The following is a 12269-nucleotide window of genomic DNA, read 5'->3' on the forward strand; positions in this document are numbered from 1 at the left end:
GCTGTGACTTTCATAAATCAAAGTATTGAGTACAGGAAATGGGATGTTAAGTTGTTTTATAAAACATTAGTGAGGCCTAATTTGGAGTATGGTGTGCAGTTTTAGCCACCAAACTTCAGGAAAGATGTAAATAAGGTTGAAAGAGTACAGAGAAAATTTACAAAAATGTTGCCAGGACTGGAGAACCTGAGTTATAAGGAAAGATTAAACAGGTTAGGACCTTATTCCTTGAAATGTAGAAGATTAAGAAGAGATTTGATAGAGGTATACGGAAATATGAGGGGTACAGATAGGGTAAATGCAAGAAGACTTTTTCTACTGAAGTTCGGCAGGACAACAAGAGGTCATGGGTTAAGGGTGAAAGGTGAAGAGTTTAAGGGGAACATGAGGGGAAACTTCTTCACTCAGAGGGTCATGAGAGTGTGGAATGAGCTGCCAGTGCAAGTTGTGCATGCGAGCTTGATTTCAACATTTAAGAGAAGTTTGGTGCAGGTACATGGATGGCAGGGATATGGAGAGCTATGGTCCTGGTGCAGGTGGATGGGAGTAGGCAGTTTAAATGGTTCGGCACAGACTAGATGGGTCAAAGGGCCTGTTTCTGTGCTGTACTTTCCTATAACGAGAAGCTGTGGGCCAACAAGCCCAGTCACATCTCTTTAGCTTTGTGTGTGTGGCCCATGCATGGAAACACCCACTTTCCCTGAGATGCTACTGTACTGCCTCCGGAGGGAGGACCACTGTCTAGGATTCCGGAGAAAAATTCCATTCCTTAGCGGTGATTCCAACAGCTTCCCATTGTGTAAGTCACAAGGCTATCAGGATTTCTAACAAATTGCTACTACCTTTGGTGTAGGTGCTGACCAATGTAGCAAAGTTAGAGACAAGCGTGATGGCTGAAAAGTCAGTGAGGTCTGCAATTTCCAATGTCCGTAGCAGTGACCGTAATCGCTCAGCACAAAACCTGAAAGCAAGGGAAAAAGGAACATTAGAGCAGTAGCAGAACCACAGAAACCCGATGAGGCTGACCCAGGACCCTCAACAGAAGATTCCCCAATTTCCTGCAGGGAACCATGGCTCTTCAGAACAAAGATGAGAAGAAATTTCTCCCCCTGTGGTTTTTTTTGGAATTCTCCACTCATGGGAGTTTAGTCTTTAGAGGATGTTGCCAGGTCTGGAAGATCTGAATTATAAGGAAAGATTGAATAGGTTAGGTCTTTATTCCTTGGAATGTAGAAGACTGAGAGGAAAGTTAATAGAAGTATACAAAATTATGAGGGCTATAGATCGGGTAAATACAAGTAGGCTTTTTCCACTGAGGTTGGGTGGGACTACAACTGGAGGCCATGGGTTAAAGGTGAAAGGAAAAAAGTTTAAGGGAAACATGAGGTGAAACTTCTTCATTCAGAAGGTTGTGAGAGTGTGGAATGAGCTGTCAAGATTAAGTGATACATGCGAGCTCGATTTCATTGTTTAAGAGAAGTTTGGATTGATACATGGATGGTAGGGGTAGGACCATAAGATATAGGAACAGAATGAGGCCATTTGGCCCATCAAGTCTACTCCACCATTTCATCATGGTTGATCCAATTTTCTTCTCAGCCTCAATCTCCTGCCTTCTCTCATATCCCTTCACGTCCTGACCAATCAACAATCTATGAACCTCTGCCTTAAATATACATAAAGGCTTAGCCTCTGCAACTGCCTGTGGCAAAGAATTCCACAGATTAACCACTCTCTAGCTAAAGAAATTCCTCCTCATCTCTGATCTAAAAGGATACCCTTTTATTCTGAGGCTGTGTCCTGTGGTCTAGGACTCTCCCACCATAGGAAACATCCTCTCCATATCCACTCTATCAAGGCCTTTCACCATTCAATAGCTATCAATCAGGTCATCCCTCATCTTCTGAATTCTAGTGAATACAGGCCCAGAGCCATCAAATGCTCTTCATATGACAAGCCATTCAATCCTGGAATCATTTTTGTGAACCTCCTTTGAACCCTCTCCAATCCTTTCTAAGGGGCCCAAACCTGCTCACAATAATATCCAATGAGGCCTCACCAGTGCTTTAATAAGTTTCAACATTACATCCTTGCTTTTATATTTTAGTCCTATCGAAGGGAATGCTACCAGTGCATTTGCCTTCCTCACCACAGACTCAATCTGCAAATTAACCTTCAGGGAATCCTGCACAAGGGCTCTCAAGTCCCTTGGCACCATAATTTTTTATATTTTCTCTCCATTTTAAAAGTAGTCAAACCTTTCATTTCTTCTACTAAAGTGCATTATCATACATTTACCGACACTGTATTCCATCTGCCATTTCTTTGCACATTCTCTTAATCTGTCTAAGTCCTTCTGTAGCCTCTCTACTTTCTCAACACTAACTGCCCCTCCACCTGTCTTCATATTGTCTGCAATTTGGCCACAAAGCCATCACTTCCATCATCCGAATTATGGACATATAACGTAGAGAATCACAGACCCCTGTGGAACACCACTAGTCACCAGCAGCCAGTCAGAAAACATGCTTTTTACTCCCACTCTTTGCTTCCTGTCAATCAGCCACTGCTTTATCCATGCTAGAATATTTCCTGTAATACCACGGTAAACAGCCTCATGTGTGGCATCTTGTCAAAGGCCTTCTGAAAATCCAAGTACAAAACATCAACCGATTCTCTCTTGTCTATCTTCTTTGTTACTTCTTCAAATAATTTCAACAAATAAGTCAGGCAAGATTTTCCCTTGAAGAAAATATGGAGGGCTATGGTCCCGGTGCGGGTCGATGGGATGGCTCAGCACAGACTATATAGCCCAAAGGGCTTGTTTCTGTGCTGTACTCTTCTATAACTCTAGGAAAGGAAAACTTTCCAGACTAACTTAGAACATACAAGGAAAAAAGGTTGATATTTTCTGTATATTATAAGAACCTAGTGACATGGAGTCAGTGCAAGAAATTGGAGGAGGTAAAAGATTCATTATAACATTGAGGGGCTGCAAGGGGCCAGACAGCCTGCTCCTTCCATGCAGACCTCAGGGCCAAGAAAGCTCACCAACATCCCTGCTTCTACAGGAGGCTAAAGAAATTTGGTACGACCATGTCAACCCTTACCAGCTTTTATCGATGCACCATCTAGATCGATAACAGCTTGGTATGGCAATCAGATTCAAAATTGGAATCAGAATCAGGTTTAATATCACTGGCATCTGACATGAAATTTATTGTCCTTGCAGCAGCAGTACATGCCAATACGTAATAATAGAGAAAACTAGCGTGAATTACAGTAAATATATATGAGGCTTTGCTTCTTGAAGACCATAAGGTATAGGAGAATTAGGCCACTTGTCCCATTGAGTTTGCTCCACCAGTTTCTCACGGCTGCTCCATTTTCCCTCTCAGCCCCAATCTCCTGCCTTTTCCCCATATCCTTTCATACCCTGACTAATCAAGATGCCCTGCATACTACGGAGGCTAGTGTTCTTGATGGAGCTGATAAAATTTACTTCTCTCCGCAGCTTATTTCAATCCTGTGCAGTAGCCACCACCCGCCCCCCCCCCATACCAGACAGCGAAGCAGCCAGTTAGAATGCTCTCCACAATACATCTGTAGAAATCTGCAAGTGTCTTTGGTGACATACCAATCTCAAACTCCTGATTACTCAATTACTCTGCATGTGATCGCAAGAAACTGCAGAGGTGTGAACACAGCTTAGCCTGTCACGGAAACCTGTATCCCCTTCATGGACTCTGTCTACACTTCTTGCTACCTCAGTAGAGAAACAAGCATAATCAAAGACCCACGCACCCCAGACATTCTCTCTTCTCCCGTCTCCCATCATGCAGAATATACAAAAGCCTGAAAGCACATTCCACCAGGATCAAGGACAGCTTCAATCCTGCTGTTGTGAGATTGGATAGTTCCCAAGTACAATAAGATGGTCTTTTGATCTCTCAATATATCTTGGGTCTGGACTATAAAGTATATTTTTTGTGTGGCTCTATCTTACTAATACCTTTATATGCTTGCTGTCTTGTATGTGCTATGTGTGCTTTGTGCTGTGTGTGACTGTTGGTATTGTGTCTTGTGTCTCGGCCCCAGAGTAACGCTGTCTCAATTGGCTGTATTCGTGGGTATTCATGTCAGAACCAGAATCAGGTTTTAATATCGCTGGCATACATTGAGAAATTTGTTGTCTTTGCAGCAGCAGTACATAATAATTGAAAACAACCTGTGAATTACAGTAAATATGTATATATAAAATAATTAAATTAAATTAAATAAGCAGTGCAAAATAGAAATAAAAAAGTAGTGAGGTAGTGTTCATGGGTTCATTGCTCATTCAGAAATCGTTTGGCAGAGGGGAAGAAACTGTTCCTGATTTGTTGAGTGTGTGCCTTCAGACTCCTGTACCTCCCTCCTGATGGTAGCAATGAGAAGAGGGCATGACCTGGGTGATGGGGGTCCTTATGGTTAAATGGCAATTAATCTTGAATTGAGTTGTTATGATCTTGCACCTTATTGTCGTTTGCACTGCACTTTCTCTGCAGCTGTTACACTTTATTCTGTATTCTTATTGTTTTACTTTGTTCTAGCTCAATGTGCTGTGTAATGAATTGATCTGTATGAACAGTATGCAAGACAAGCTTTTCACCATACCTCAGTATATATGACAATAAGCCAATTCCAGTTTTCAGTTCAGCCTCCTAATATGAATGAGACCTGGCAGCAATTTGATCAGCTTTATTTTCCCTTACCCTCCCCCCTTCTTCTGTTCCCCACTCTGGCAATTTACCTCTTCTCCTCAACTGCATATCACTTCCCCCTGGACCACCTCCCCTTCCCTTTTGCCTCTACTATCCGATTCTCCAACCCTTGGCCTTTCTCACCTACCCGACGTCACCTATCACCTTCAGCTAGCCCCTTTCCTTTCCTCCAACCTTTAAATTCTGGCTTATTTCCCCTTCCTTCGTAGTCCTGAAGAAGGGTCTTGCCCCAAAACGCCGACTGCCGTTGCGGGCAGAGCAGCTGCTGTACCAAGCCGTGATGTATCTAATTTGGATTGTTTCTATAGTGTATTGAGGGGTACAGCACTCAGCAACATCCCACTTTCTCCAGAAGTACCAAAATACTTCTAGTTAGCCTCTACCTGCAGCAAACAGTGATGGCTGGTCTCGTTCACAGTGCTCACACCCTATGTATGAGCCATTAGCATAGGGGTTAGCACAACGCTTTACAAAGCAGGTGACCCAGATTCATGTCCCGCCGCAGCCTGTAAGGAGTTCGTATGTTCTCCCTGTGACCTGGTTTCTGAACGAGTGGGCCTTTGCTTCAGCTGAGGAGCAGATCTGGACAGCACAGGAGGAGAAAGGGGAGAGTGCGGTCTGGTTACTCCACAATTCTTGTACCTGAGGGGTTTTCTTTCAATGCAGACTTTGTCAAAGACGTCCTTCAAGAATGAGGAAGGATTCTCTGCCACCACGTGGTGTACCCTCAGGCGAGACTTTAGATACTCCAAAAACCGCTTCATAAACCCAACAAAATGCTCGGCAGTGCGGATACTACCCGGGACAGCCTCTGGAGCCAAAGAAATAGAAACACTTGATCAGTTAAACACATCCTCCCTGATATCAATACTCACACTTTCAACAAAGAGTTGCCAAGACTTCTGAGGGGTGGGACAGGTAAAACACAAAACACTGAGAGGAGGGGCTACTGGAGAGTTATGTGGGAAGGGAGAGAAAATGAGAAGACAGATAGAGAGTGGGAGGAGGGCAAGGATCAGGGGGAAATACTAGGAAGTGAGAAAGGGGGGCATAGAGGGTAGGTAGAGGAGAGGAGATGGTGCAGTGGTGGGGCTGAGGTTCTAGCATACAGGAGGGAGAGGGGGGAGGGGGGTTGTGTGTGAACCCAGTAATGGGTGACAGAAGGTCACAGCATCAGGAGAAAGAGAAGCAGATGTTGATCCTCTGGCCCCTCATGCCTGCTCCTCCATTCAACCAGATCTTGGCAGATCTTCTCCTTCATAACGACTTTCTGGCTAAATTCATTTCCTTCAACTCCCTGAACATCTAAAAATCTATTGGTCTTTGTCCTGAATCTACTCAGTGACAGAATCTCCAGGGTAAACAATTTCAAACATTCACAGGTGAAGAAATTTCTTCTCATCTGTTCTGAGTAACCATCCCTTCCCCCTTCCCTTGAAATGATGGTCGGTGATCTAGACTACCCTGAGCAAAGGTCTGTAAACGTTTTGGAGCTTCACTCAGATCATTGCTGATTCCATAAGACGGAGGTCCCTGATTTAAACACCCCACCCAACTCCTCCCCAAGCAAAGGTTCAATCAGATGGTTGCTCATTTTTCTGAATTCATGAGAGTACATTGAATTTCTCTTCAAAAAATAAACCTATCACCCTAGGGAACATTCTGCAATCCCTCAAGCTCAAGAATATTTGTCCTTGTATAAGGAGACCTATAGTTGATATCTCAGAAATAGACCATTAGCACTACTCAGTGACTCTGACAAAGGCGCCAGCTAAGTTTCCATACAAAGACTAAATCAACAGCTGGAGAGATCCTCCAAGGTAGTGGATCAACTCTTGGCACAATTGGATGGTGGAACCAGAAGCTTGGTGCCCCTGAAAGATGTTCAATGTCTTTCAGGATCTTCCCTCAATCAGAGTGCTTAGCTTGAGAGATGCCAGGGCAAAAATCAGAACCTTTTCAAGGGCAGGGTACAGGAGTTGGGATGGGGTTGATAGGAAGGTTGTGATGGTTTTAGATAAACACCTTCTAGATAATGCTCTCGAGTAAATATATTTGTTGAAATACAGTGCAAAGTAGGCCCTTAGAGCCACGCTGCCCAGTAATCCTTCAATTTAATGCTAGCCTAATCACGGGACAATTTACAATGACCAATTAACATACCAATGTGGACATCTTTGCACTGTGGGAGGACCTGGAAGAAACCTACGAGGTCACAGGGAGAATATACAAACTCCTTACAGGCAGTGACAGGAATTGAACCTGGGTCACCTGTATTGTGAGACATTGTGTTAACTACTATGCTACTGTGCTGCCCCCAGGTAACGGTCTCAGGTAAACATCTCCCAGATAACGGTCTCAAGTAAACATCTCCCAGATAATGCTCTCAGGTAAACATCTCCCAGATAATGCTTTCAGGTAAACAAATTGCACTTTAACCAAGTATGCACAGCAAGTGAAAGTAGCTCCCACTGCACCTTGTAGTATTTCATCTGGTAATACTGGATTGGCTAAATAGACATCCGTTTCCCTGGCAACATGAGCTTCCTTCAGACCCTCCACCAACTGCCGGTATTCTTCCTTCAGCTTGGCAGCATCTGTTTCCTTTAAGCTGGAAAGAAAAATCACAGTTGTTCCGGACGAATATCAAAATTCAGTGCTACAGAATTGTCAAATGCATGGGGAAAGGCCAACTCCATATTTAATCATCTCAAGACAAACATGTAGAGAATGCCTTGATTTGAATAACACACTCTGACTGTAAGCTACACCTTGTGAAAATTGGAATCATTCAGCATGACACAGGCCTTTGGGTCCACCGAGTCTGCACTGACTCATCCACTATCCATTTACACTAACCTAACATTCAAAGACCATTTATTATCAAAGTATGTATGCAGTATACAACAGGATTTGTCTTTCCCACAGACAGCCATGAAACAAAGAAAACCCATGGAATTCATCCAAAGTAAAACATCAAACCCCTACTGCACCCCATGTGCAAAAAAAAATTGCACAACCGACACCCAAAAAAAACCGAGCTAAAAACACAGAATATAAAAGACAAAATCAAAGGAATCCAGGCATATTCAGTTCAGCTCAGTCTTTGTGCCCTTTTCTCGCTGCTGCCATCAGGTGGATGATTCAAGGGCCTCGGGACTCACACCACCAGGTTCACGAAAAGATACTTCCCCTCAACCATCAGGCTCTTGAACAAAAGGGACAATGACACTCACTTGCCTATCCTTTGAGATAATCCCACAACCAATTATCTCACTTTAAGGACTCTATCTTGTTATTTCATGTTCTTGTTATTTATTGCTATTTATTTATATTTACAGAGTTTGTCGTTTTCTGCACCCTGGTTGATCTTTCATTGATCCTTTTATAGTTACGATTCTATAGATTTGCTGAGTATGATCGCAGAAAAGTGAATCTCAGGGTTATATGTGCTGACATACCTCTGGTAATAAAATATACTTTGAACTTTTATTTTAAGCTCTGAAATCTATAGAGCAACTCCTGAAGTCCCAACTCAATTGACACCTAAAACCAAAATTATGGTCCTGTTATAGTTGCTGTTTCACAGATTTGCTGACTGTGTCCACAGGAAAATGAATCTCGGGGTTGTATATGGTGTCATATGTATACTTAGATAATAAAATTTACTTTAACTGCAGGCTGTCTCAATCCAAAGACGCCCAAAAGAGCAACAAAAATATCTCTTTTTTTATGCTCTCCACATTGTCATCAGTTCCTCTGTGATTTGATCACTCACTTGCAAATCCATCTTATCTTTGGAATGAGGGAGGAAGCCAGGACGCCTGGAGGAAATCTACGTAGTTCCAGGGAGAATGAACAAACTCCACACAGTGAGCATCCGAGGTCAGGATAGAATCCAGATCTCTGGTGCTGCAAGGCAGTGGCTCAACCAGCTGTTGCATTGTGACATTTTGTTTAACCCTACCTTCATGTCTTGGGTGAGGATATTCGGCTACTCATTAGAAGGAGCAACAATCTGCTGCGGGAATTTGGAAGGCTGAGCAGCAAAGTCCTGATGAAGGGTCTCGGCCCGATACGTCGACTGTTTACTCTTTTCCCATAGGTACGGCCTGGCCTGCGGAGTTCCTCCCGTGTTTTGTGTGGGGGCTGAGCATCAGCTGTGTGAGGACAGGAACTGTCCACTTTTCTGGTCGAAACTCTTGATAATCCTTACAGGATTAGTGCTTTCCTGTCCTAACCATATCTATACTATATTTTACTTTGTTTCCCAATCAGTATAACATTCTAAACACAAGTTAAGTCTACAGATGCTAGGAATCCAAAACAAAACACAGTAAGTGCCCTAGAAACTCGGCAGGTCAGGCAAATTCTATGGAAATGAATAAACAGTTGACGTTTCAGGCTGAGACACTTATTCAGCACTGAGAAGGAAGGGGAAAGATACCAAAATAAGAAGGTGGGGAGGGGATGAAGGCTAGCTGGAAGGTGATGAGTGAAGCCAGATGGGTGGGAAAGGACAAGGGCTGGAGAAAAAGGAATCTGATGAAAGAGGAGAGTGGACCATATGAGAAAGGGGAGGAGGAGGGGACCCAGGGGGAAGTAATAGGCATGTGGGAATAAGTGAAAGGTCAGAATTCGGAATACAGGAAGAGGGGAGGGGGAGGAAATTAGTTTACTGGAAGGAAAAATCAATATTCATGGCCATCAGGGTGGAGGCTATTCAGACAGCAGGTGTTGCTCCTTCACCCTGAGGGTGGCCTCTTCTTGGCACAAGAGGCGGCCATGGACCAACATGTCAGAATGGGAATAGAAATTGGAATTAAAATCTTTAGCCACTGGGATGTCCAGCTTGTGGCGGATGAAGCAGAGGGGCTCGATAAAGCAGTCCCCCAATTTACGTTGGGTCTCAAGAAGTTGCATCAGTAGTAATGGACAGAAGAGACGACCCCAGCAGATTTGCAGGTGAAGTGCTGCCTCACCTGGAAGGACTGTTTGGGGCCCTGAATGGAGGTGAGTGGGCAGGTGTAGCACTTTGCCGCTTGCAGGAATAAGTGGTGGGAGGGAGATTAGTGGGGAGGGACGAATGGACAACGGAAACGGAGGGAACGAAACCTGTGGACAGTGGAGGGAAGAGGAGGTAAAGATATGTTTAGTGGTTTTCAGTTTTGTAGCATTTGCCCTTTCTTGTGCTGAGCTAGCTTCACCTCATATAAGTATCTACAACTCACTTCAGCGCTCCCTACAGAGCACTTCCACATTCTCATATTTTACACTGATCCTATATTTCAGCTTTGCCCCAGACCCTGTGCCGTTTGCCCTCGTTAACTTCTCAGCACTGTTTCCCGACACTCCCTTGTTATATGGTGCCTAATGCCAGGACCTAGCTGCGGTTGAATCCAACTGGGATAATAGCAACAGCTTTACCTAGACTCCTCCAATAGGACCACCACCTTGTCATTGGGTTTGGAGGCTTGCGTGCCTCGATAACCTGAAGAGCCATGTTGGCTGGGGTCAAGGCTCTTAGTAGGGTCACCCGTGCCAAACCGATGAAGGGACAGAGGGCAGACTAAGAGTGGTCCACCAGTTTTGGTAGTTCTCCTTAGGGCTAACAACCCTGACTGGTAAGACAAAACTTTTACAGAAACAGCAAAGAAGAATCCTCTACATCTGAATGTGATGGTACTCCTGAGTCTCCATCGGGATTTGCGTGACTGACAGTAGCGGCAACTGAGAGGAAGCTACTGTCATGACAGAGGAAGCTACTGTCATGACAAAGGAAGCCCTGAACACTGCCAGAGATGGAGGACCTTCAATGCTGCCCCAAACACCAGTGGTGTAATGGGCAGTAAGCTGCGTAGACCAGCCACATCTGTAGTTGGCTGATTTTTTCTCTATAGCACAGGCTGCCTCAGCCAGGATGAGAAGATAGGAAGAAGTTGATTTAAAAGTGGGATTAGTGACTCACTGCTGAATGGTCCTTTGCAGCGTTTCAATGTTGTTCTGACATTGATCCAAAGTGCGGCGGGAAATATTGACACTCATTGAATCGATGCACACGTTATCTGTTAAGGGAACAGACAAAGAGCATGTTAAAAAGTATTGGAATTTTCCTTTACTCCCTTGTCCATTTGTCTCTCTCCATAATCTCCCTTCTGACACTTCACCCTGGAAGCAGCCAAAGTGGTACACCTGGCCATTCACCTCCTCCCTCACCTGCATTCAGAGCACCAAACAGCCCTTCCAGGTGAGCCAGCACTTCACTTGTAAATTTGCTGGAGTCATCTATCGTGTCTGGTGCTCCCAATGCGACCTCCCCTACATCAGTGAGACCTGTTGTAAATTGGGAGACCGCTTCATTGAGCATCTCTGCACCACCTGCTGTAAGCGGGATATCCTCATGGCCAAACATTTTAATTCTGATTCCCATTCCCATTCTGATGTGTCAATCCTCTTCTGCCAAGTTGAGGCCACCCTGAGAGTGGAGGAGCAACACCTTATATTCCATCTGGGTACCCTTCAACCTGATGTCATGAATATCAATTTCTCCTTCTGGTGAACAAAATTTCGCCCCATCCTCTTCCTTTATTCTCCATTCTGACCTTTTACCCCTTTTCACCTGCCTATTACTTCCCGTTGGGTCCCCTCCTCCTTCCCTTTCTCCTACTGTCCACTCTCCTATCAGATTCCTTCCTCTCCAGCCCTTGACCTTTCCCATCCACCTGGCTTTACCTATCATCTTCCAGCTAGCCTCCTTTCCCTCCCCCCACCTTTCAATTCAGGCACCTCCTCCCCTAACCTCTTAGCCTTGATTAAGGGTCTTTGTCAGAAACGTCGACTGTTTACTTTTTTCCCCCATAGATGCTGCCTTGACCTACAGAGTTCCTCCAGCACTTTGTGTGTGCTGCTTAGGACTTTCGTCTTTAAATTTGGAGGTAAATCAAAGATTAAGGAGAATGAGAAAATCAGAGGATGGATAGTCCAGCTCGAGGACTGGAATCTCACCTCAGGGGCTGCTCTCTTCCTTATTTGTTGCCAGCGAGAGGCCACTTCAAACAAGAATCCAACTCCACACTGGAAAAGTACCTCAGATAATCCACCTTACTCAGGCAAGGTGAGGGACACTGAGAATACTTCTGAATTTGGGCCTTTGAGGCATATGATCTGCTACAGAAGAAGGCAGCTTTAGTCCAAAATTCATTGGCCTGGTTCCTGTTCCAGGGTGGCGGGGTGGAAACAAGTCTCTACCAAAGGAGGCATAAGGTGCTTCTTCCCTCCGCTAGCCTACAGATCACCTTTGGGCAAGGTGTAGCACCTGCTCAGCCACCACCACCCTCCCTCCGTTCAGGGTCATGTGAATCCATGGGAGCAGGTGGTGGATGGTCGTATGAGCAGCTGGTGCATGTCACAAGTCCTGGTAACGTGACCACTGACGCCATCTCTGAAGATTATAGATAATGACTGGGGTTGGGGGGGGGGGGGGGTCACCCATCTTATAAAGAAACT

General features: G+C 44.6%; 1 protein-coding gene across 1 annotated transcript in view; it reads right to left on the bottom strand.

Moving 5' to 3' along the window:
- The window catches only part of ercc2 (excision repair cross-complementation group 2), a 79536-nt gene that overhangs the window by 40248 nt on the left and 27019 nt on the right, over positions 1-12269 (bottom strand). Inside the window, exons 9-12 of the mRNA XM_072274407.1 lie at positions 10732-10828; positions 7241-7374; positions 5406-5574; positions 843-961 (exon numbers count right to left, since the gene is read on the bottom strand). Coding sequence (XP_072130508.1) covers positions 843-961; positions 5406-5574; positions 7241-7374; positions 10732-10828 — 519 coding nt within the window. The remainder of the gene's footprint in view (positions 1-842; positions 962-5405; positions 5575-7240; positions 7375-10731; positions 10829-12269) is intronic.

This window comes from Mobula birostris, chromosome 12 (genome assembly GCF_030028105.1).
Source record: "Mobula birostris isolate sMobBir1 chromosome 12, sMobBir1.hap1, whole genome shotgun sequence".
NCBI classification, from domain to species: domain Eukaryota; kingdom Metazoa; phylum Chordata; class Chondrichthyes; order Myliobatiformes; family Myliobatidae; genus Mobula; species Mobula birostris.